At 32.5% G+C, this 25,551-nt stretch overlaps 1 protein-coding gene across 1 annotated transcript in view; it reads right to left on the minus strand.

Annotated features, from left to right (window-relative positions):
- LOC148280436 (uncharacterized) overlaps positions 1-10,829 on the minus strand; it is a 33,261-nt gene extending 22,432 nt beyond the window's left edge. The window contains exon 1 of the mRNA XM_088228396.1: positions 10,605-10,829. Coding sequence (XP_088084522.1) covers positions 10,605-10,625 — 21 coding nt within the window. The 5' untranslated portion in view covers positions 10,626-10,829. The remainder of the gene's footprint in view (positions 1-10,604) is intronic.
- Between the last annotated feature and the right edge of the window lie 14,722 nt (positions 10,830-25,551).

Genomic DNA, 25,551 nt, shown 5'->3' on the forward strand with positions numbered 1-25,551 from the left:
GTGGTAACGCGATGTTACATCACCGCGCTCAAAAGGATAATTTACCACAGTCTTTTAAGATTTAAAAAATATTTAAATGTTCAAGATATAAAATATAGTGACTAAAAAAGTAGGGAAAAATAAGTAGCTGTGATGAGTTAGTTTTTTTATTTTACTAGGAACGGGCTGGGCTGCACACGCTTTATCGTTACTTGTATTTGTTTTTCGAGTAAAATACAAAAGTTGGAATAATGTTTTTCTTTTTTCATAGAAAAATATTAGAATAAAACATTAACATCGATACTAAAATATCATAGTAAGCTGTGCATAATCGCCATTCACCATTAGATAGGACTCGGGTTGAATTCCTAAGATTGTCAACTTGAAAAAATTGTTAAAAGGATCGTATCACTCTGTTATATTTTATCATTATTAAACAAGCGCCAGAAGCGTCAGACCGACAGTCTTACTTTATGCGGTGCAAATTAAAAGCGAAAATTGCGGTGCGTCTTATGGTCCACTGCGCTGTACTGTCCATACCATATTTTTTTCCTGAAAATTGATATTTAAATTTTTGGGTGCGTTTTATGGTCCGATAATTCTTTATGTTTTTTTTACCTTGTGCAGATTTCTTCATTAGTTTATGAATGTAAAACGAAATATCACGGTATATGAATAATATCAACCAATCTATACACAATCTTTACATATTACCTATGCACATATTTTTATTTATCATCGTTATTATTAAAAACAACATTATTTGAAACTTTTTTTTGCTTAAAATACTTTGTACGTTAGTGTGGAGGATACTTTATAATATATTAGCCGAGGCAAAAACAAAAATGGCCGACATTTAGCACGCGCTTAGCTCGTGGCCCGCACGTGTAAAGCGCTCCAGCCTCGGTGAATATACTTTAGATGTATGTTCTGTGCTGAAAAACGCAAAACGAAAGAATACACAAACAAAAACTTGGACCCAAGCTGCCATAATTGTGTGAAAATGAACAGTAAAAATGAACAGTAAAAATGAACAGTAAAAATGACACTAAATTAGACATCAAACATAAAGTAAACAGTCTAAACTGTACAATTAGAAATAAAATGCACCAAATTGCATGAAAAAAAATAGGCTTTTCATTAAAAAAAAATGTTAAAAAAACCTAAACAAATATGGATGAATTTATAATCAACGAAATCGACCATTATTAGGATGTTATGGAATTTATCCGCGAGAATTTCGAAGAGTGTAATGTCACCTTGAATAAAAATGACCCTTTCTTCTTAATTGTGCGTCAAAATAAAAAAAGCATACAAAATAATTTCGATGAATTTCTTGTCCTTTTGAATTTATTAAAAATAAAACCCGACTTGTTAAAATTGGCCCACCTGCGCGATTATAACAACACACTTTAGTATGGTATTCCTGACTAAACTTATTATGCAACAACAAAAGTTATAAATAAAAACAGTGGCATTGTAGTTTTTGTAAAACCGAAGTATAATAATATTTGTATTCCTGAAATAAGTGTGAATCTCGTTAATTGTCTAAAAATAAGATTGAAATTAAATACTCTTAGTTCTCAAATTTACGGAGTATATCAAACACATAGGTAACATATATATATATATATATATATAGATATATATATATTCAACTTCGTGAAAGAATACGAAAAGATACTATTTAACAATAGGGACTGGTCAGCGATTTTAACATTAGTATTGATAAATATATAAATAAAAGTGATAAAGATTGATAAATAAGAAGGCAAGAAAGAAGGATAAATATATATTCGAACCGGGTTGTGGTCCCGTGGTAGTATTGTAGATTCACGGGCCAAAGGTCCGAGGTTCAAATACCACCCTACCACAACTCAATTTTCAATTTTCCTGCACAAGTTACTTACGACTTTTAGGAAATGGTCCAAAACTTAACATATTTTAGTAAATATTAAAAACTCAAATATTTATATTTTTAAAAAAATTGAATAAATATGTAAATGATTATGATGGCACAATTTAAATGAAAAAAACATTTTCTTCGATTTCGGTCATGTTTTCTTGTATTTTGTAAAACTAGATCAGAAAGTCGATATAAAAAGGTTTCGATATTGGAGTGACGGAACTACCAATAAAAACTCGTAGATTCGCAAACACTCGATTGAAGTTGTCTCATGTACTCTACGACGTGATGTTACGTCACAGGTATGACGTCACTGAGGTAAACGTTTCAGGGCGAGTACAAAAATCCGAAGTTTGATATTGTTTATTTCGTTTAATTCCTAACAGGGCTAGTGGCTTTTTTATCTATTTTTTGAGCTAGTAAAAAAACGTTATAATACCCTAGATACGGTATAGTGATAAATGAAACGGAAGAATCTTTGTCATCAAGGATTTATGATTGATTTTTATATTTCATGGAAGAATGTGGTTCTAATACAGAAAATATATGCAAGTACGTGGGGTGATTAAGAAAAACATATTATAGAACTCTTTATCAAAAGTAAAAATGAGGGTGGCATTTAAATAACTCTTAACATTTTTTTGCAGCAACCACCTGAAAGCACATAAACACGCTTTAATATCTTAATTATATATATTGAGTAATGAATATTTTAAAACGGAATTTTCAAACATTCCACATTCGCACATGTTTTCGGAACACAATTATCCTTAATTTAATTTTTTAAATTATTTTTTTGCACCCCAACAGGCCAGGAGGCCCAATTACAGTGGTGAATTACATCACGGAACACCCAGGCTTGAGAAAAATTGCTTTTTTTGTGTAAGCGTCTTGACCACTACACCACGGAGGCCGCCATTATGTGAGAAAGTCAAGGGCCTCCTGTATGTCTATACACTACATATATCCGAATAATTCTGTAACGATCGGTTCTTGGCAAGATGAGTTTTTAAGTAATAAAATTGGTTTAACAAATTACAACAGGGATGGAGAATACCTTAAAGTAGGGAATATGGAAGTCTAGGCATTTATAGGACTTATGACCTGTCGTTGGCTGGTTTAAGTGGCCACTTTACACACTGTGTAACATTCACCATTTTGTCTATGTTTTTGAACATCCATATTTCTTAAATTCATCAATTTGTTGATTTTAGTGAAGTTAAAGAGTTGAAACCTTTTTTGTTGTGAAGAGATTCATTTGACTGAATTCTTTCACATACTAATGCATAATACTAGGCAACGCCTGTATGTGAAAGAATTCAGTCAATCTCTGTTGTAATTTGTTAATCTTAATGACTCCCGAGGGGGTGAAATCCGGTCTTTTCTCTTCTTACATTTGGACAAACTCAAATATTGTAATACAATTGAGGTTTTTATAGCTTTTTAAATATTAAAGCAATGCAAAATAGTTCAAAATGAAATAAACTATAATTAGGATTAAAAATCATCATGAAAATATAACTATTTACTAAATCGATTTTGATCTTTTTTCATTCAATAGTAAATATAAAAATCCATGAACTTAATTGCTGAGTTGATTACCTTAGACATCTAAAACGGTAAGTGCTGCTAAAACGGTCTCATCTGTGAAATTTTACTTCTTTGGGAAAAAATAAAAGTATTTTCATGAACGTATTTATTTGATTAATATTACTTATACTAAGTTATTAATTTGATTGTATTTTCGCACTAAAGAAGTAAATTATGCTCACGTGGCATAAAATAAGTAGGTAAGTAGGTACCTTATAAAATATAAAATACTTAGTAGCAATAAACTTTTAATTTATTGCCTATTGAATCAATTTTCTTATTCCAAAACAGTCACACTTCAACTTTATTTTCCGCTTAAATTATTAAAGTGCCTACGAACTAACTAAAAACTTTCCATTCATTTATCTACCTCTTATTAGTTCCAAATAAACAAGTAAGTACTAAATCAAATTGTTCACCAAAAGTGTATAATTCTGTCATTTCACATTTTCGTTTCACGCTCGATCGAACGAATGGACCATTATTTTGTACAATATAACATAATGACTTTATACCGCGTTGCCGGTAGGTGCTCCGAGTGAAATGAAAAGTCTGCGGTGGGTTTTATTTTTATAGTTGCTTTATAGTGGTCGTCTTCTTTACAATGAGATGGCCGTGACTTGCGGCATGGTCAAGGCGAGAGTTATCGACTCTTACTCTTGCTTATTGGCAAGGTGTATCATTATAATCACTACCTACTATACTGACTTAGACTCGGCACAGAGTATCTATTCCGAACACCGGGAAGTTTAAGTATATTGCGCTCCGTTGACTGATAATAACCTTATTTTAAATTACAATATTTGAGTTAGACCAAATGTTCGTAGACAAAAGACTGGATTTCACCCCCTCGGGAGTCATTAAGATTAACAAATTACAACAGGGATGGAGAATACCTTAAATAAGGGATAAAATAATCAACAAATGGAAGATTTAGTACATAGTTTGATTTCCATGATGATTTTTAATCCTAATTATAGTTTATTTAATTTTGAACTATTTTGCATTGCTATAATATTTAAAAAGCTATAAAAACTCCAATTTTATTACAGTATTTGAGTTTGTCCAAATGTTAGTAGAGAAAAGACCGGATTTCACCCCCTCGGGAGTCATTAAGATTATCAAATTACAACAGAGATTGACTGAATTATTTATTACTAGGCAACGCCTGTATGTGAAATAATTCAGTCAAATGAATCTCTTCACAACAATAAATGTTTCAGCTCTTTAACTTCACTAAAATTAACAAACGGATGAATTTAAGAAATATGGATGTTCAAACATAGGCAAAATGGTGAATGTTAAACAGTGTGTAAAGTGGCCACTAAAACCAGCCAATGACAGGTCATAAGCCCTAGACTTCCATATTCCCTACTTTAAGGTATTCTCCATCCCTGTTTTGTTTTGTTCATTTTAAATTGTTATATTAACGATCGACTGATCGATTGTTAAATCTATATTTAAATTTGTTACAACAGTGAAGGAAAACATTTTAGAGAAGGGAATATGGAGGTCTAGGCATTGACATATGACCTGTAATTGGTTGGTGTAACATCCACTATTCTGCCTATGTTTGAATATCTACATTTCCTCAACTCCTCCACCTGTTGACTTTTGTGTAGTAAAAGAGCTGAAACCTTTATCACGTGCAACGCCTAAAAAGAACTTTCCTAATTCTTCTTTTACCAGGCAGTTTATTCAACAATTGAGTATGTCAAATAATTACAGACTGGCTGGATTTCCTGCCTAAAGAGTTGTTCATATTTAAATAGACCTCCATATTCCTGTCTCAAAAATGTTTTCCCTCTCTGTTGTCACAAATTTAAATATGAACTCCCTAGGGAGGAAATCCAGCCAGTCTGCAAGCATTTGGAGTTACTAAAAACACTGTTAGATTGTTAAATCATTCCGTTTTTCACTAGTACTTATCAGCCTATACCGTCTACTCCTGGAGCAAGGTCTCTTCCATTCTCCTCCACGTCGCTCCGTTCTATGCAGACTACATCCACACCGACATCTCTCCGCCTGCACCTGGTTTTGTTGTTCGAGGTCTCTAAGTCACAGGCTTTTTACCCATTTCTCGTGGTCATTTACTTAATAATTAGGTTTTAATTTTCATTGATTTTTCGTGCGCCATTTTCATATAAATTTGTACGAAGTAAACCAAATAAATATTGTTGACTGTCGAGCGCAAACTTGGCCTATATTTTTTTTATTTGGGATAAAGACTGGAGCCGGACGGATGTTGAGGTGCTTGAGGTATTGCAGATAACGTAATTTCCTTTCAAAATAAGTATCTACTAGACTAGTCTGTGATAATGATAAGCATCTAACACGTGAGATAAAATGTACTGTCTTGTGTCAGCATTAACGCGATGAAAATGTTTTACACGCATTCAAATATTGTAAGTTATTTTTCGGATTGTGAATTATGATTATGAATTAATTTAAGCCATGTCCCAAACTAAAAAAGTCATCCGTCTAACTTTTAACATATTGTGTGAAAAAACTTTAAAATACCTCTAGGGATACGGTATTTTGTCAACAAACATTTGTACTTAAAAATACAGTTATTTAACTAACTGGTCCAAGAAGAAGATTAAAAATTGAAAATTGGTTTTAAGGCGTTGCCTAATATGTGAAATAATTTAACCAGATGAATCTCTTCACACAATAAAGGTTTCAGCTCTTTGACAGATAAAAGAATTGATGAAATATGAACGTTTAAACAAAGACAGAATGGTGAATAACAACACAGTGTGTAAAGTGGCCACTTAAACCAGCCAATAACAGGTCATAAGCCCTGTAGATGCCTAGACTTCTATATTACCTTCTGTAAAATTTTCTTTATCTCTGTTGTAATATGTTAATATTAACAGCTCCCCAGGGAGTTGAATCCAGTCTACAAAAATTTGGACAAACTCAAAATATTGTAGGTACATAATTTATTATTATCTCGGCAACTACTTCGTATACTAATCTTCAAGTAGACAAGAATATGAAGAAAAATAATCAAATTTTTAGGTATATTAGACAATTTTAAATTAAACTGGCTGTCACCGGGATCCTCAAATATGACCAAATATCTGGTACCCTGGGCCGCGATTATAAAAGCTATCTTCATCGGTACATACCAAGACGCTATGCTTAACTTCTGTACTGTCTCTATCTACCTCGGTATGTTCTACCGACTCATCATCTCGACATCATATGGTAAATGCCATTCTGCCCAAATTCGAACATCCATATTCCTTCAATTCTTTCATCGGTTGATGTTTGTGAAGTTAAAGAGCTGAAACTTTTATTTATGCGGGTGAGATTCATCTAATTTAATTATTTCACCTACATACTAGGCGACGCCTGAATATCTTATTTTGTCAATTTCTATACTTCTACATGGACCATGGATCTGTTGATGTTTAACTTCAAAAGCATCTACAGATGAAAGAATTGAAGGAATATAGATTTTATGATTTGGGCAGAATGATGAATGTTACACAGTGTGTAAAGAGGGGACACTTAAACCAGCCAATGACAGGTCATAAGCCCTGTAGATGCCTAGACTTTTATATTACGTTTTGTAAAATGGTCTTCATCTTTGTTGTAATATTTTAATTAATTATGTGCAATATGCAACGCCGGTTACATTACAGGAACGGGTTAAACATTTTAGACCTGGCCATTGTCCCGTAGATTAAGGATTAAAGGTCAGAGGTCCGAAGTTTGACCCCCGCTCTAACGCAACTTGATTCTAATTTTCTTTCTCGGTTATTGTCAACTAGTTAAAAAACCGTTTTCCATATAATGCATTCGGGAATTCTTCACCATGCCGACGCGCGACGCGCCGATGTCTTCGTGTATCCAAAATAAGTCGGACTGTATTTTACGAAGAAACGAGTCGGCTATCTTTACACTTTCCAAACAATTATTGTTGATCGGCGATGGTCGCGGTCAGGAAAACGCGGGAGAAAATGAAACTGAGCGCGGGAAAAAATGCTAACGGTTATTACTTCCTACTTGCTAAACCGGAAACAATGGAACAGTTCAAAGTAAAATTAGAAATATCGCCAGTTAATATATATAATTGTAACGACTACATTTTACGGCTAATTATTTTTACGTAACATTTTTTATACTAGTCCGCCGATTAATTACTGGAGAGGCAGTTGACATTTCAGTATTTGTTTAGGAGTCCGCCATTAAAAATAATAACATAAGAAGGTATGACAACAATGGTATCTTATCAATATCTTGGTATTTTGATATGAATCTACGATAGGAGGCTCAGATCCAGTCACTGACTTCTAGGTTAAGAAAGCTGTGCCATATTTTCTGCTCTCTTAAGAGACATTCTGGATATTGGCACTCTCAGAAGTGTGTACTTTGCTCTGCTTCAATCCACTGTGACTTATGAAATAGCTGGCTGGGGAGGTTGTGCGGCATACATTTTAAAGCCTCTTATTAAATTATTATTTCGCAGAAATTGTGAAAAAAAAAAGAAAGTGTGAAGCTCTCAAGGACAAATTAAAAAAAAAAGTTTCAGGATTAAATCTTTCTTTCCTGAGCAGAATTCTCCTACTATTTTTACAAGAGTCTCTTGAAGAGAGAATTTTCATAATATGTGCGTCTTAAATTTTAGTTTGTTATGTACATGTTATTTGAAATAAATTAATTGAATTCATTAATTGAATTGGACTGAATTAGTGACGTCATACAAAATTGATCGTTTTCATTGGTCATTTTTTTTTTGCATTTTCAAGAAACTTAGCCTACAATTTAATACCGAGCGTAAAAATACATTTTTTACTTCCTCATTAACTGATATTAAAGTTATTGTGAAACATCTATAAATATTCATTTATTTATTGTATATACTCCCAATGGGCATTTTAAGGACATGTTTATACATAGAAAATTATTTTAAACAAAAAGTAGAAAGACACAATGGTATACAGTGCACTTGGTGGGAGTGGAAGCGGGAGCGAGGTGTTTAATTATAATTGAATTTGATTCAGTGATCGTTTGAAAGAAGACAACTTGTTATCAAAGAAATCAAGACTGGTATGTTTGTTGCAGACCTAAGAATTCTGGGCTTAGGGGGAATGAAAACCATAGTTAGTTCTATGGTTATCGGTATGAAAGAGAAGTTTTGTCTGAGGTTTCTAGTAAGGATATTTAATTTTATTGAGCTCAGTAGTTCAGGCGCATCAAAGAGTGAGTTGAGAATTTTAAATAGGACTAGAAGGTCGGATTTATTTCGACGGTCTTGTAGAGAATATATATTTAAGCTAGTTTCTAACTCATTATACGTATATTGGTCTCTGGATAAGCCCAACCTCCAGCCTATCTTTCTTAAAAAATGATGTTGGACTGATTAAATATTTTTGATGTAAATATAAATATTACATCTAATATTCGTAATTATAGAAATAAAAGACGAGTGATACTTTAATCCACAAATTTGGAATATCCAGTGACCGGTTTCATCGCTTTCGCGACATCTTCGAGACTGGTCGATAAAAACGATGAAACCGGTCACTGAATATTTAAAATTTGTGGATTAAAGTTTCACTCGTCTTTTATTTCTGTAATGAATTACAATGAACATCCATCAAGAATTTTCTTACGAAAGAAAAGAAGAAAAATAATATTTACAACGACAAAACATGTCAAAGTTTTGAAATTAATGATTTTTTTAAATGTTTGTAGTGTTTAGTATGTCCGCCACGTGGTTCATGGGTCAGCGCGTTTGCCTATCATGCAAAAGGTTTCAGGGTCGATTCTCGACACGGTTTACATTAATAATATTTATTTGAAAAAATGTTTTTTTAAACAAGAATATATCATAGCCCACCGAATGGCGGTACCTGAAGCGTGAAACTAATCAGTTTACCTTCATGTAATAAAAAAATGATCGAGATACGCTGTGGTTGGTGTACCAACGCAGTGGCCTATCCACTATTAGGTGGGAAAAGGGACTATTGTTACATTGTCAAACTGTTAATGATAGTTTTTAATGATTGATATGATTAGCATTTCCGAAAATAAATTCAGGCAGGTACTTATAAAATAATTTTTTTTACCAAATCTTATCAAATACCTACGTAATTAAAAAGAAAAGCGATTTGCTGATGAATGTCGATAAATCGAATGTGATGGTTTTTGAAAGAAATGAAAGTATGACTAAATGTGAAATCACTGCGAATGTGTTATACTAAAATAGGTAGAGGAATTTGTGTATCAGGGAAGTATGTTTACTAGGGATGGAATGACTGAGAAAGATATTGAAAGGAGGGTGAGAGCCGGGAACAGAGTGAACGGTGCACTAAAATCAATTCTGGAAAATAAATATTTGTCGCAGGACGCAAAATTAGCAGTTCACAATGGAGTCCTGGTCCCGACCCTGATGTATGGGAGCGAAGTATAGACTTCGAAAAACAGGGATGACAGTAGGCCGAATGCTGTCGAAATGCGATCTCTCAGGCGAATGTGTGGTATGTAAGATAGATGCACAAATGTTGAGATCCGTACATTATGTAAGGCTCAGATAAGCATTATCGATAAAATCAAGAAAGGAGCTCTGTGCTGGTTTGGACATGTAGAGCGAACGGACAGCGAAAGAACGGCTAAGAATATTTACAATGTGAATGTTGATGGATGTAGAAATAGAGGAATACTGAGAAAGACATGATATGAACAAATCCAACAAATACTTGAAGATGGACGTGTTAAAAATCGGAATAATCGGCGCGCATGCATGAGAAGAATGAATGTAGACGAAACGAGATCTGTATGCCTAGTGTATCTTTATAGAGTGATGTGGCGTTCTATCCTCTCTTCCTATCCTTACGGGGAAACGGCGTGATGGTTTGTTGTTGTTTTTGTTGAAAGATTCACGTTTGGTCCTTTTCAAATATTTGTTTTATGTATCTACTATTTTCATATTGTACTCGTAAGTAGGTTTATTGAAAACTTTTTGAAAAGTTCTTAGATTTCAAAAAATTACATCACTAAATCATCAAAACACGTTTGTTTACTTTATGAAGTATTTTCCTGATTATATTATTAAACATCATTCAATGGCGAATTTTTTTTCTTTAAATTTCGTAACGTAAAATCGCAAACTTACCAAACTCAGGAAGAACGCCATTATTATTTCGCACTGCCGAACTATCGATCACTAACTTTTCCTTTCTACCGACACCCGACACTGTTCGCCTCGGACTATCGCGGGGCGAGTTGTTACAACTGTTGTAGGGGTAAAGCGGTAATTTGTCGTTTCGAATGTCGACCGGATCGCGTTCTCGAACAATCGGCGGCGCGCGCACTTCGCGAATTCTGCGCTCGTTGTGATGGATCGCGGGTTCGCTGTCCATTTATATGGAAGGTACTTGGCTACTTGGACCTGATCTACTCGGTGGTTGGAAATACAATGCTTCCACCCGTGTCTAACGCGCACCACATTGCAATGAAGACTTTGTGTTTACAATAACATCACATTAAGTACTTACAATTAAAAAATGTTACAAACACTAATTTACAAACAAACGGCGTTTTATATCAATAAGTATTTTTTTATTATTATTTAAAATTTTCATTAGGTTACATACATTAAGCAAAATATTTTTACTTTCCAAATTCACATTCTACTGTAAATAATAATATTTTTAACATCTTTTGTAAAGGTTGTCTGAGTCTTTTGTTTAGTTTTGTCTGGTAGTTTATTGTATAATTTCAGTCCATGGTTTATTAGTCTCGATTGTCCTTTTCTCGTTTTAGAAGGTTGCATATGACATTTTTCTGATATTCTCGTAGTGTTCATGTTTACTACAGTTTTTTTCAAGTATTTGTTCTTCGTCTATGTTATACCCTATGGTGGTATGTAAAGATCAATAATAAGACTTATTATGGAACTATGTGGTTTATTCTAAATGCTTACTATATTGTGCTAAGAGAGCGACTGTTTGCTAGGAGAGACAAATCTAGAATGACTTGCCAAGCTTTGTGGGTATGCAGACGACTGTAGATATATTGTTGTCACCAACAATATACCTACATTCCTTACAGTCTACAATTATATCAGTGGCTAATATATTAATAAATTTTAAGGATTCTAGTTTAAAGAGTTCAGTTACATTTAATTGTTTAGTTTGATCAAAAAGTTATTTAGTTGCTGTTAGATAGGGTAGGTCATTTACTAACTTTAATATTTTATTTTGCTGTCTTTGTAGTCTGTTTATGTCATTTTGATTTCCTGTTCCCCATAGTAACATATTTTAATTTTTACATAGGCTTCATACATATATTTTTTTCCTTTTTTGAAACAAAGTTTTTGAACAAAATTAGTTGCATATAACATATTTTAATTTTTACATAGGCTTCATACATTTTTTTTTTTCCTTTTTTGAAGCAAAGTTTTTGAACAAAATTTGAGTACCTACACTGCAGAGTGATGAAAATATAAATTGATTGAAAGAAATAACTTTTTTACGACATTTTGTGCTGATTTAGTTATGTACCTGGGGTAATATTCCAAACGCTTGCGCGGCCTTAGAAAACACTTTTATCTCGCGTACTCGCGAGCACGGTAAGGTCATCCATATATATATCTAAAAGTGCCGGAGACAGACAACCTCCTTGTCGGACTCCACATTTCAAATAAAAAGGCGAAGATGTAGCATCTCCCCATTTTACAATATTTTCCTGTTCCATAACACCCATGTGGCAGGTTGCCATAGTTATTACAGAGCTGCGATTAAAAGTATAAAAACAAGCCAAGGTTTTTTATGTATATCTAATATCTACCCAATTCAAAGTGCAGTTTTATTATTTAGTTTCTGTCGAAACTAAAAGCAGGCCGAAAGCAGAGTTATTATTGCCGATATCAAATAATGTTCACTGAAATTTTGTAAGTGAGGTTAGTCGTAGCTATCGTTGGTAATGAATACTGTGTACTCAACAATTTGACAACCGATAGTTTTCTTAATAAAAGGACAAAAAATCGTAATAATATTTCAATGGTATATGCAGCTATAGCCTATATTAATTTATTATTTATGTAAAATATTTTTTATCTCTCATTGAATACAATTTTGTTGTTTTCTTAGGTTAACCTTTTCTTTTATTTCTTTTTATTTTATTAACATTTTTTAGACCTTAATTTTAATAGGTTCTTTTAATTTTCATATTATTTATTTTTTCTGTAGATATGAATTGAAATTTTAGATTTACTTTGTTTTATTTTTTATCTTGTTTTGATTAAATTTATGAGCACACGCTATTTATAGATGTTTATATTTTTTCCCCATATTAAAAATACTCGTATATCCAAGTAAATAGCTATTCTTTATTTTTAACTGTATTATTTTACTCTATTTTCTTACTTTTCTAAAAAATATTTCTTTAAACCATTTTTATCTGGTTTTGTTGAGTTTTTTTTCTTCTTAATAATATTTTTCAAAGCATCAAAAACAAAATGATATATGTTCATTATTTTATACGTATACGGTATTATGTATGTACTCTTTTATTTGATTATTAATTCAAACTAATGTCTGAGCACCCGATGACAAACTATTATTGAATAGTTTATCGGGACAAAATGTATTTTAATATTTTGGTTTCTTTATAATGAATTTATATTGTAATAATGTGAATATTTTATTGAATAAAGACAATGGCTTGGAGAAGTGCGTTATTAGAGGTTTTCGGGCGATCCTTTATTTTTAATTTCATACACATTTACAATAAAGGTAGTTTATAAGTATAAAAACATGTCAATGCAGCAGAGGAAAAAAAAGAATAATAGGTAAGCAAATAATCTTTAAAATTTGAAAAAGCAATAAAAAAAATATAACTCCGTTAACTTCCTATTGTGATCAGGGCCTGGTTCAGGCTGGTTCGGAATCGCAAGTTCGATAAGTTGTGCAATTCCATAATTTCTCATCACAATTCTTGTGGATTTTATGGTTTATACCCCCTGACTGATATCGATTCCCCCCTCTCAGGAACTCTGCGATCTTGAATATATATTTATTGTTGACGAAAAAAATGGGATTCGGACAACAACGCCGCGCAACACAAAGTGATCGGTCTAAAATTTGAATAGGTATGTAATGAATTGTTTTCAACCGCTTACCTACAAAAGAACGCCATTATTATATTCATTAAAACAATATACCAATTATTTTTTTGTTTTCAATCTCGTAATTGCGATTAGCGATTGGGGCATTTTGGAATGATCCTACACAGCTATGTTAAAAACATTTAACTCCTTGATGCGGGGCTCCGCAATCAATTAGGAACAGAGCTTTTTTTATGTGTGTATGTATAAATGATGTATAGAGGAATCACAAACTCAAAAAAGGCGTTTACAGTGTGTGATGAAGATGGATTGGCACGGTTTAGCTCGAAGTCTTATATGTTTATCGTGATTATGAATATATTGTATACCATTATTTTGTCAGTTTTTTTATTTATTTTCAGTTTATTAGTTTATTTATTTATTATAAAACAAGGTACAAAAGAACAATAAAAAAAAGTAAGACCAATTACAGATTTCACACTATTTTTTTATGAATGCAGAAGGAGAGGGGAAAATAATTGAATTTTTAAAAAGTAAAAATATAAATATTAAATAAAAAGTACATAAAAAGAAGAAGACATTGTATAGCTACTCTAATTTCCTCCCTCTCTCTCTGCTTCCATGAACATTCAAATTTTTATTGCCATTGTTTGTCTTTGCTATATAGTTTTATGTTATTTTTGTTTCTTATATAACTGTTGTAATGAGGAACTTCAGCCCTACGGGAAATTGGACACAAAAAATGTTTTCTTGCGCGGGGTAAAAATTAGAGCATTAAATTGTACGGCAAAGTTTCTTGAAAATGTACGAAAAAAATAATAGAAAATATTTTAATAAAAACGCACTAAAAAATACGTCACTGGTTAATATGAATCAACTTATGATATGACAGCTATGGAAGATTTCCGGGTTGCTTGCCTTTTCTGGACCAATGGGAAGAACTTAACGAGAGTAAGCGGAAATGAACCACTGACGTCACACGCGGAGTTATTTCAGAAATAGACAAATTTAAAAAATCGTAGCGCTGATAATACGATAGATAAAAAATGTTGAAAAAAAAAATTTGGCTGAGTTTAATTGTCTATTAACAAATAAAAAAAAATAAAAAACCACTGAACTTCCTCATTGGCTTAGGCCGCACCGTACAAAAAAAAATCAAAGGGCCCCAAACGGCAAAATATTGAGTTTTGAGAAAAGATGTCTCAAAAGAATTTTGGGTGGTGGTTTGACTCTGTAAGGAATGGAGTAATAAGAGAACGGACGCAGAAAACTTGGCTGACAATTGTTTTTTTTTCCAAAAACTGCTTTACTAAAATTGGAATGTTTTTTCACTTACCGCAAAAGCATTCTGTATGGAAAATTCGTGAAGCATTTGAATTGTGTTGAACACAACATTGTAAAGTATGGAAAATATGAAAACCCTTCAATTTTTATCAAGCAGCGGCGATACAGATGGTTTGGCCATATACGAGTAATGCGGATGCGTCCTGAAAGTCTTCACCGGGCTTGCCTACTTTACATCAGGTTCTTGACGTCATGGACGTTCGCTGCGACGCGACGGTTCGTCGGCAGTTCATGTCTGCGGGACGTGAACGTGATTTGGGAGGATGCACAAGTGCTGGAGGATCTTTGCGGGCACCATACGCTCCAGCTGGGTAGCGGGCATGGAATGATTATGATGATAATGGACACGTAACCGCCACTCCGCTGCAGTTCTAGTACATTATACATATTATAAACAAGTTTCAAGGCTAGACCGCGGAACTTTAGAGGGACATACTTCATTGCAAATTTTTGAAAAACTCCTAATTTTTTTTTTTAATTCCCTTTTTTTTTTGTTTTCAATAATTTGAAAATGTAGTAAATTCTTTATTCCTTGAACTCCCCATCAAATTTCTAATTCAATCACTGTTAACAGTTCAAATTTGAATTTCAAGCATATTTAACTTGCCTTTTATACTAAAAATAACATTGGAAAATTACCAATAAATTGTACACATAAAAACGATGTATTGAACAACTCAGGGGTGGACCAATAACAATGCAATACATGTTAATCTAGGTATATTGGGAGAACGTCACGTAGCTTTAATTTTCGCATTTAAGAACACATGAGATGTTATAAAAAAAATCAAGTTTAACAATCACCACATAAATTAAAATCATGATTTTAATAAATAAACAGGAGTCAAAATTTTACATTCAAATAATAAAAATGGACTTAAAATAAACAAAATGGAAGTATTTAACATTGAAAAAATAATATTCCCCTTTTTCTTCTAGTGCCTTGCCGGATCCCCTTGACGTTGGCGATCACTGCAGCGAAAGCATATGTATCTGTCCTGCGCTAATTTTACGTTTCGCAGCCAGGACAACTGCTTATTGATGTACTCGCCGTAGTGATTCCTGGGAAAAGATGACCAGAGTGGTTTCCCGTTGTCTTTTTTGTTGGATTTTTCTGTCGGGGTTATCTTCCCTTAGCTGGCTGGTTTAGGTTTTAAGGCGCCAAAAACTCCTTTCATCCTCTCGTTATCTGCTGTGATCACACCGCTACGCATGTGATCTCAATGCCCAGGGTTCGCGACGTGGACGCTAACGAGTTGGACTAGTTAGTAGTGCTGACGATGGAATGTAACTGGGCGTTTGCAGCATTTTATAGAATGGCATCTTCCAGCAAGATGTGACTCACTGCGACCCTACTGATAGTTCGAACCCCAATAAATAATAAAATGTATTTTCAATAAAGCCCACTTTTTTATTTTAAGATGAACCAATCGTATAACGTTTAACCCCTTAGCTCCTCACCTTCCTAATCCCCCCCACCACACATTCTGCAACATATTGCTGAATATTACTAACCTAATTTTAGCGCATGTTCGGACATGGTGGTGTTTGCATCCCCTAAAACTCAGAATTTAAATTATATATTTTTTCGTTAAAACTATGTACACTGCGGTGGTGGTAAAGGCGAAAGCGCAATTTCATATTTGTTGGTGTAATGATTGTCCTGACGAAGAGACGGGTACGTCTCGAAACCGGTAGACATAAAAAGTCGGTAAGTGTTTGAATACACTTAATAATACAATAAAATAAATATAGCAGGCTTTGGATAAAGGCAACGTGAGAATGTTGTTATTGTTTGTGATTTATGTAGGCATGAAAAGCGTAATTAGAGGTTTGTTTCATGTACCTGCCTGCCTACCTAATGCCAATGGTTTGAAGAGAGGTTTTCAGTGATTATTATGTACCTATATATACGTTAATTTGCTTATGGATGCCTACCGTTGTAGATGTTATTTATATGTAGATAACTAGCGGACCCGACACACGTTGTCCTGCCCGAACGTTAGCTTGCGAATAAAACTTGTTGGAATAAGAGTTTTCATTGATAAGTAGGTACTTGTTTATGGTTGAATTCCAAAACATGAGATAATTAATTTTCCAACATAGAATTATTTTTTCAAATGTCTAACTCAGCTTTTCTCATTAACAGGGGTGCTCTATATTCATGAATGCGATTTTCAAAAATGTATTGAATGTCAGGTAATATTATTTTAGTATTTCTAAAAATCCAGCAAAAATAAATAAATAATAAATTTTTTTAAGGAATGTAAGGAAAGGATCTGATTGGGATCCATAAAAGGGAATGTTGTTTGAAAAAATTCAAAAACGAACTTTTTTTAAGCGCAAAAAACAACATCCTTCCATTTTTTCGTATATGCATTCCTATCGAATGCAACCCAGGTAGGTCGATGAAAAAATATTTATGCTTCTAACTATTTTATTACAGATTCGATTGAAAATTTTAATATCTACGAACACGCGCGGTGCAAAGATTTACATTTCACCGAAAACCACACTTAAATCGGTTAAGCCGTTTAGAAGGAGTTCAGTGACATCTCACGTACAGAGGAATTATATATAAAAAGATAAGTAATAACACAGGCTGTTCTTTTTGGCCCCTAATCTTCACCTAGGGTTAACATGTTGAAACGTATATTTTTTATCTAGAATGTTTTGAGTATGTCCAAATGTTTGTTGACAGGCTGAATTTCCTCCCTAGGTATTTATTTAGATCTAAATTTATTGCAACAGAGATGGAAAACGTTTTTAGGAAGAGACATGGCCACTTAAATTAGCCAATCACAGGTCATAAGCCTGTCAATGTCTAGACTTTCATATTACCTTCTCAAAAATGTTTTCCATTTCTGTTGCAACAAATTCATAATATTAAAAAAAAAAAAAAAAAAAAAAATCTTGAAATAGGACACACATAAACATATTTTTATATGTGGTCTAATATTAACAATATACATACAAATATTTCATTTATAAGTTGTTTAACACATATTTCGTTTGTATTTTGACATATTTTTTTGTTCATAAATGTTTTTTCCAATGTTATAATATTTTTTACTGCCTTATATGAAATTGAATTTTGAGATTTCACCTTTTTTCTAAATGGGAGTCTAATTTTTAACTTTACTCTGGGCCCCGATTACAATGTTATCGTTTATCTTCAATTTTATCTACACGGTAAAAAAAAAGTTCTCTGTATGAAAAGCAGAATATGCATCCATTTTTTTTTCTAAACATTTTCAATAATTATAGGTTACCGACAAAGATACTTTAAATGTTCATACAAATATTCTCATTTTCGTACACAATTATCTGTTTTTCTTTATAAACAGTCTAAGACAACTCTGTTAACTTTCCATTGCAATCGGGGCCCAGGTATTGTGATCATGTTCATGTTGACTTTGATGTATATTTTTTTGAATTCTGTGTTGTCTTTAGAATTAATAATATTATACACAAATATAATCGTATTTGAATTTTTTATTTGCATGCATTTTAGTACTTTTAAATCATTTAACATCGAATTTACACTTGTGTATCGTTTTTTCAAAAATTAATTCTTAAGGCTTTGAGTTTGTCCAAATGTTTATAGACAAAAGACTGGATTTCACCCCCTCGGGGGTCATTAAGATTAACAAATTACAACAGGGATGGAGAATACCTTAAATAAGGGAATATGGAAGTCAAGGCATTTACAGGGCTTATGACCTGTCATTGGCTGGTTTAAGTGGCCACTTTACACACTGTGTAACATTCACCATTTTGCCTTTTGTTGTGAAGAGATTCATCTGACTGAATTATTAATAATAATTGTGTTGTAACAATAATTGTGTTGTAATTTTTTTCGCATGAATCCTTATCAATAATTTTTTTATTTTTCCCAGAGTTGAATATTTTTTGCTATGTTTTTCGTTATCATCTACGTATTTTGATGAAATATAAGTTTCGAATCCATAATTACACTCAAAAATGTATAGCTGCAAGACCTGTGATCCATGAGTCCGAGACGCTGCCACGACCATAACCACACCCCGTTCGCTGAATTTAACCTTTTAATATCCCAGGGCTGGTATTCCAAACGCTCTCGTGGCCGTATTATCTCGTGTGTTTACATACAAAATACACGAGGCAAACTGTTTTCTCGTGCTGCGAGAGTGGTTCAGAATAGCACCCCAGGAGGATATTCCAAACGCTCTCGCGGCTGTAGAAAACACTTTTACCTCGTGTACTTTGTAAATATTATATAATGTAAATACACGAGATAAAAACGTTTTCTACGGTTGCGAGAGCGAACCACCCGCACCCCTGCGGCGCTATTCTGAACGCAAAAGTGCGCGTAGAAAACGCATTTTTAACGTTTATTTACGTACTAAATACACGCTAACAGCGCGATTTCTTCACGCGCAAATCCGTTCAAAATACCAGCTCAGGGTACGCATTCGGATGGGAAGTTAAAATTTATCTTCAATATTATCTACAAAGTAAAATTAAGCTTTCTGTATAAAAAATATAATATGTTTACAATTTCTAAACACGTTCAATTACCGGTTACCGACGAAGATACTTTGAATTTTCGCACAAATATACTTCATACATAAATATCGATATTAGTTTATACCGTCTCAGTATATACCGATGAAGATAGCTGTTCATAATCGTGGCCCAAGGTCCGTATTCTAATAGAAAGTAAAAAATTATCTTCAATTTTATCTACAGTTACTTAAATTAAGTTTTCAGTATGAGAATAGTATGTGTTTACATTTTTTTTTCTAAACGTGTTCAATTACAGTGCCTCGATTATGATCGCTATCTTAATCTGTATATATCGAGACGGTATACTTAACTTCTGTACTATCTGTATCTTACCTCGGTATGTTCTAACTACTTGTCATATCGACAAATGATTAGTCCGCGTTCCTTACGTTATTAACATTTAAAACACTTCTAATTTATAGTTTAAATAGGCTTCTGTAATAAAAAATGCTCACTTCAAAGCGATTATAAACTCCAATAAATCCTAATTCAAGCAAAAAATGCTCGCTTGAACATGAATTTTGTATGACTTTTGGAAATCACCTAGACGGTACGTTTAACGATCGTCTGTATGTATCTACCGATCGACTACAAAGCCGGCTCCTTTAACGTCTCGATAAATACACTCGGAAAGATAGTAAAACAGATGGAAAAAATATAATAACCAAATAATTTTTTTAGAGTGGTAACTTTCTAACTAAGGTACTTTTATTTGTTTATACGACAGAATCTAGCGATATTATTTTCACATCTCGGCGCTCGTTTTGTTAAAGTGACAGTTATGTCAGAATTGAATTCGACTTCAAAATTTACTTATTTCTTTCTCATATTTTTAATAGGCTTTTAAGAAAAAAAGTGCCAACCTCAAACCGATTAACATTTTTAAAAAATCATAATTAAAGGAAAAATTGCTCGGTGAAAATTTTGTTTTGACATTTTTAAATGAAGAGGGGGAGTCTAATACACCGTCAACCGCGCGTCTGCGACCCCATCGCTTCTCTCCTGTAGAAGTAAGCAACCATTTGTTTATTTTAATATTTCATTTAAAAAAAATTCTTCTAATTAATGACTATTTGAATTTTCATACAAATTTACACATTTTCTTACATAGATATCCATGTAAGTTTATACCGTTTGCTATAAAACGATGAAGAAAGCATTTGCGGCGCAGATTATTTAAATTTTATTTCTGGTACAACTCTTCGTCATTATCGTCTCGCTCAATTATGAGCGTCTTCGGCGTCGTCGTCTCCGAGAATGTCATACACCAGGTGAACGCTACCCCTCCATTCCTTCTAATCTTGGGACAAGTTGAGGGCAGCGTTTAGCGAGTAGAGCCCCGTCGATTCCTTAGTTAGATCAATTTATTTCGTAGAAGACTCTCCTCTTGCTCTTCAACCTTTGACAGTCTCTGTTACCGCCAGTTTCTCGCGACTCTGCTCGTACTTTCTGACAATATGTCCAAAATAGGAAAAAAACTATTTCTGCATATCGTGGAAAGTCTTTCGGTTTTTGATCATTCTAATTCATAATCGCGGGGCGAGGAACACTTTAAAAAAAATAACACATTATTTATTTATAGTATACTAGCGGACCCGATAGATGTTGTCCTGCCGGAAGGTTCGCTTGCTTGCTATTAGCTTGGAAAAAGACTTTTCATTGATAAGTAGGTACCTAGGTAATTGTTTGTGATTAAATTCAAAAACTAAAAATTGATAATATTCCAATATTGAATTTAAGTAAGTACCTAGGTACTTGTTTATGGTTGAATTCCAAAACACAAAATAAATATTTTTTCAAATATGGCATTCTTTTTGCAAACGTCAAACTCCGGTCTTCTCACCAACAGAGTGGTGCACTTATGCAGGAATACGATTTTTAAAAATGTATTGAATTTAATATTATTTTAGTATTACCAAACATCCAGTAAAAAGAAATAAATGGGAAAAAATTACAAGGAATTTAAGAAAATAATTTGATTGGAATCCATAAAAAGCAAATTTTGTTTATAAACACTCAAAAAGAAACTTTTTTATACACAAAAAAACAACATCTTTCAATTTTTTTGTAAACGCATTCTCCTGCAACCCTAGTAGATCGATGAATTAAACATTTATGCTCCTCACTTCTTTTTTACACATTGGATTGGAGATTTTAATATCTGCGAACACGCACAGCGCAAAGATCTATATTTATCTGAAAACCGCACGTAAATCGGTTAAGCCGCTTAAGAGGAGTTCAGTGACATCACACGTACAGAGGAATTATATATTTAAAGAAAAAAAAGGGGAATTAGCCTTCTCAAGGATGAAAAAGTAATAAATACTTAGAGCCCATCGCGGCAAGTAACGATTGGAGGTGGATGGACATTAAGTAGGTATCTATCAGTTTCCTTGTCGTCATTGATAACATGTAAAGATAGTCGTTTATAATTTACCTATGTGGGTACGTTTGATGATAAATAAAATACGCAATTAGAGTCAAATTTCCTGTATTTTTATAGCTTCGTACGCAATGACGGTCATTATTTATTTTCATGATTTTAAGCTTATTTTTTACTCTTGTAAATAACAAAAAAATAATTTGTTTACTAGAATCATTTGGTTTATGCAATAAGCTGAAGATCATTGGCACGAGTTATATTTTAAGGTAGGTAGGGTAGACCGGGGCCTGTTGAACCACTTTTTATAATTTTTGGTTCACACACGAATTATACATAATTTGGTAATTTTTGCTTTAAATGATAATTTGGTAATGTATCCAAAATAAAACAAATTTATTGGATTATAATTTTACTTTATTTTTTATAAAATATACAAAGGGTATATTGTGACGCGTTTCGTCTTGTTAGGACATTTTCAAACAAACTAACTTAAATATTTACAAATTTTCCTTACATACTAAAAATAATTGCTATTTTATGTTTGTGGATTTATATACAAGCCAAAATAAGTAGAGTAAATAAAATTCAATTAGGGTATACTGAGTATGTTAGAGGAATATTTTGGTTATATTGGGCAAAAACCTTCCATTATTTAAAAACATTTGTAAGGATATGACTTTAAAATTAATATAATAATTATAAAAATATTGATTTCATTTATACAGGTTTATTTTGAAAATTATTGTTGAAACTCTAAATTGGTGTTTTACACAGGTTTCATTCACGTTTAATGTTAACTAAGGTAAAATACGTTCAGATTTTATAATATTATTTCATTTTAATTTAATTTATTGGGAACATGACAAGTTTTTATATATGTAGAAGGTATATAATTTGAAAAATCAATTATTATACTCGTACATAATATGGAATAACAAATTTACAATTACAAGATTACAATTAGAAATAATTTAGTTTTTATTTTTTGAAAATATTAAGTAAAGGTGAATTAACTAGGTTTAACTGTTCATTTATAAGTATATTAGCAGGGTTATTGTCATTTTTTATTATTTTAATATACCCTTTGTATATTTTATAAAAAATTAAGTAGAATTATAATCCAATAAACTTGTTTTATTTTGGATACATTACTAAATTAAATATGGAATTCTACCAATTGTCTGCATACACAATAAATAAATGAAAAGATAATGTTTTTATCTGTCTTGAGAACGATAAAAATAAATTACAAAAAATTTCCGGAGTTATTACAAAATTTTAATCTTTTCTGAGAGGTGCTAGCTTGTTCAACTGTTTAACACGCTCCGTTGTCGGGGAGTGTTCAACTAGTATGCGGGTGAGTTGAACCGCTATTTGATACATATTAATTGGGAAAGGAATAATAAATACAACCAAAATATACGGATATACATATATTTCAAACATAATTTATTTGCAGCTTTATACCACAAAAAAACAATCAAGTCCTAAGTGCCGACATTAGTATATATTTTAGTAATATATTGTAGTATTTGCATGTTGGTGTAGTGAGTGTCCTGATGAAGATACGGGTACGTCTCGAAACCGTTAGACTAAAAAAGTCGGTAAGTGGTTAAATACTAACATTAGTTAATATATATTAAACAACAATCACATAATAATTTTTATTTAAAAAAAAAAGTTAAATTAACAACAAAACAACAAAATTAAATGGTCACAAATATTTAAACTCTACTCTGAAATAAGGTGATATTTGTACCATATTCTGCTGAGATCATAGAGCCTTTTGCCCTTTGCAGCTTCAATTTTAGGTTTGAAATTTTTTGTCACATCAGTTTTATCAATGTTCAAAATTCTCGACGCTGTAAATTTATATTGGTTTTCCACTGGGGCTAGTAGGCTTTGCTTTTATAATAGTAGATAAACTTAAATTGTTATTTAATTGCATGTACTGTAATAAAGCGAAAAAAACAAAATTAATTATGTCAATCACTTTATATCAATTTCATTGCATTTTTTACCGGAAAAATAGCAACCAGCTTTTTTAATTTATTGTAATGAATTTATCAATTTAATTTATTGTAACGAGTATCAAGGTACCAAATATGTAGATGACCAAGATACCTACCTTTGTTGTAGCGTCTGGTAGACATAATAATTTTGTAAATTCCTCAATCGTCAGACTTCACCAGCTCGGAATAAAGTATGGAGAAATTGATGTGTTTCGTTTTACATGGTCTGTTTTTAGATTTAAAATGTTTTTACATTGAAAGGCGATAAAATCAAAATAACTTACATTATTCGAATTCTGTAAAAATAACTGACTTTGTATTTTACTTCTTACCTACAGTTAAATAATACCTATTGTTTACTTATCTTTTTGGCCTTAAATTGTTACAATTTTGAAAATATTTAATTATGTACCTACTACCTACTTACTTTTATGTAATATTTTTCGCTTCGCTCAAAGGCAATATAGTTTTATTTCACCCAGAGTGTATGGTCAGTTGGACAGTTCTTTGAAAACCACAAACAACTTAAATACGTTTAAAGTCAATATAATCAAATGGATTGCTGCACAGGACTACAAAAAAAAATTATGATATACTCCAGGCTATGCAGCGAAGCCCACACAAAATATATTTCTAATTTCTCAATAATGCTTAATGTATTTTTTTATGTATACCTTTATTATCACTATGTTCCATTGCAAAACAATAAACTCACCATTCGTTAGCCTTACAAAAGACTATTGTCTAGTTGGGAGACAAATTCTGAATTGCAAAAGTAAAAAAAAAAAAATTCCATAAGTACGTAAACTGTTTCTTCTTGTTTCTCTTCTCTTCAATATATAATATTTAAATATGTATGTTTGTATGGAAATCTTAATAATAATAATTTTATCTTTATTTATGTGTATATATAAAGCATAATGTAATTTGATACTTTAAAAAATGTCTATATTTATTAGACCTATATTTCAAATTTCAACCTTTGTAATGAAACACTCAAATTTTGTACCTGTCATGTAAAAGTTCTTTGACCGTTTATAATTAATAAATAATTTGTAAATTAGGAACCCACATTACCGTTTTATACTATTTATTTGTACAATATACAAGGGTCTTCCATAGAAAAGGTTTCAACATTTATAGTTATTATTGATCGAAAAATGCTTATATGTCATTGAAATTCACAAATACATATTAATTTATTTTTCAACGTAATCGCCGTCGAGATCAAGAGATTTCTGTAGTCTGGGCACCAGATTTTGTTTGCCAGTATCGTAGAAATCCGCCAGCTTTTTGAGGTGCTTTTCTTCGACCCCCTGATCTTTGAAAAAACGTTTCTCACCTAAAAACTCTTCATTATTATTGAAAAGGTGATAGTCCGAAGGCGCCATGTCAGGTGAACAGCCCGATGTCAACAGTTCCTGTGTAACTCGCGCGGTGTGGGGCCTGGCGTTGTCATACAGAGGCTTATTCCCGGGTCAGCATTCCCCTTCTGCGGTTCTGTATGGCTCTTTTGAGTTTTTTTAGGATATTGCAGTAAGCCTCTGGGTTCATGGTAGACTCTCTAGGCATAAAATCAACCAAAAGAACCCCTTTACAGTCCCGGAAAACTGATACCATAACTTTTCCGGCTGAATGGGCCGTTTTAAACTTCTTGGTGGATGGGGAAGATGAATGACGCCACTGAAGTGATTGTCTTTTGGAT

This window comes from Micrasema longulum, unplaced genomic scaffold (assembly GCF_059751315.1).
Source record: "Micrasema longulum isolate JH-2025_06_02 unplaced genomic scaffold, ASM5975131v1 h1tg000580l, whole genome shotgun sequence".
Taxonomy (NCBI): domain Eukaryota; kingdom Metazoa; phylum Arthropoda; class Insecta; order Trichoptera; family Brachycentridae; genus Micrasema; species Micrasema longulum.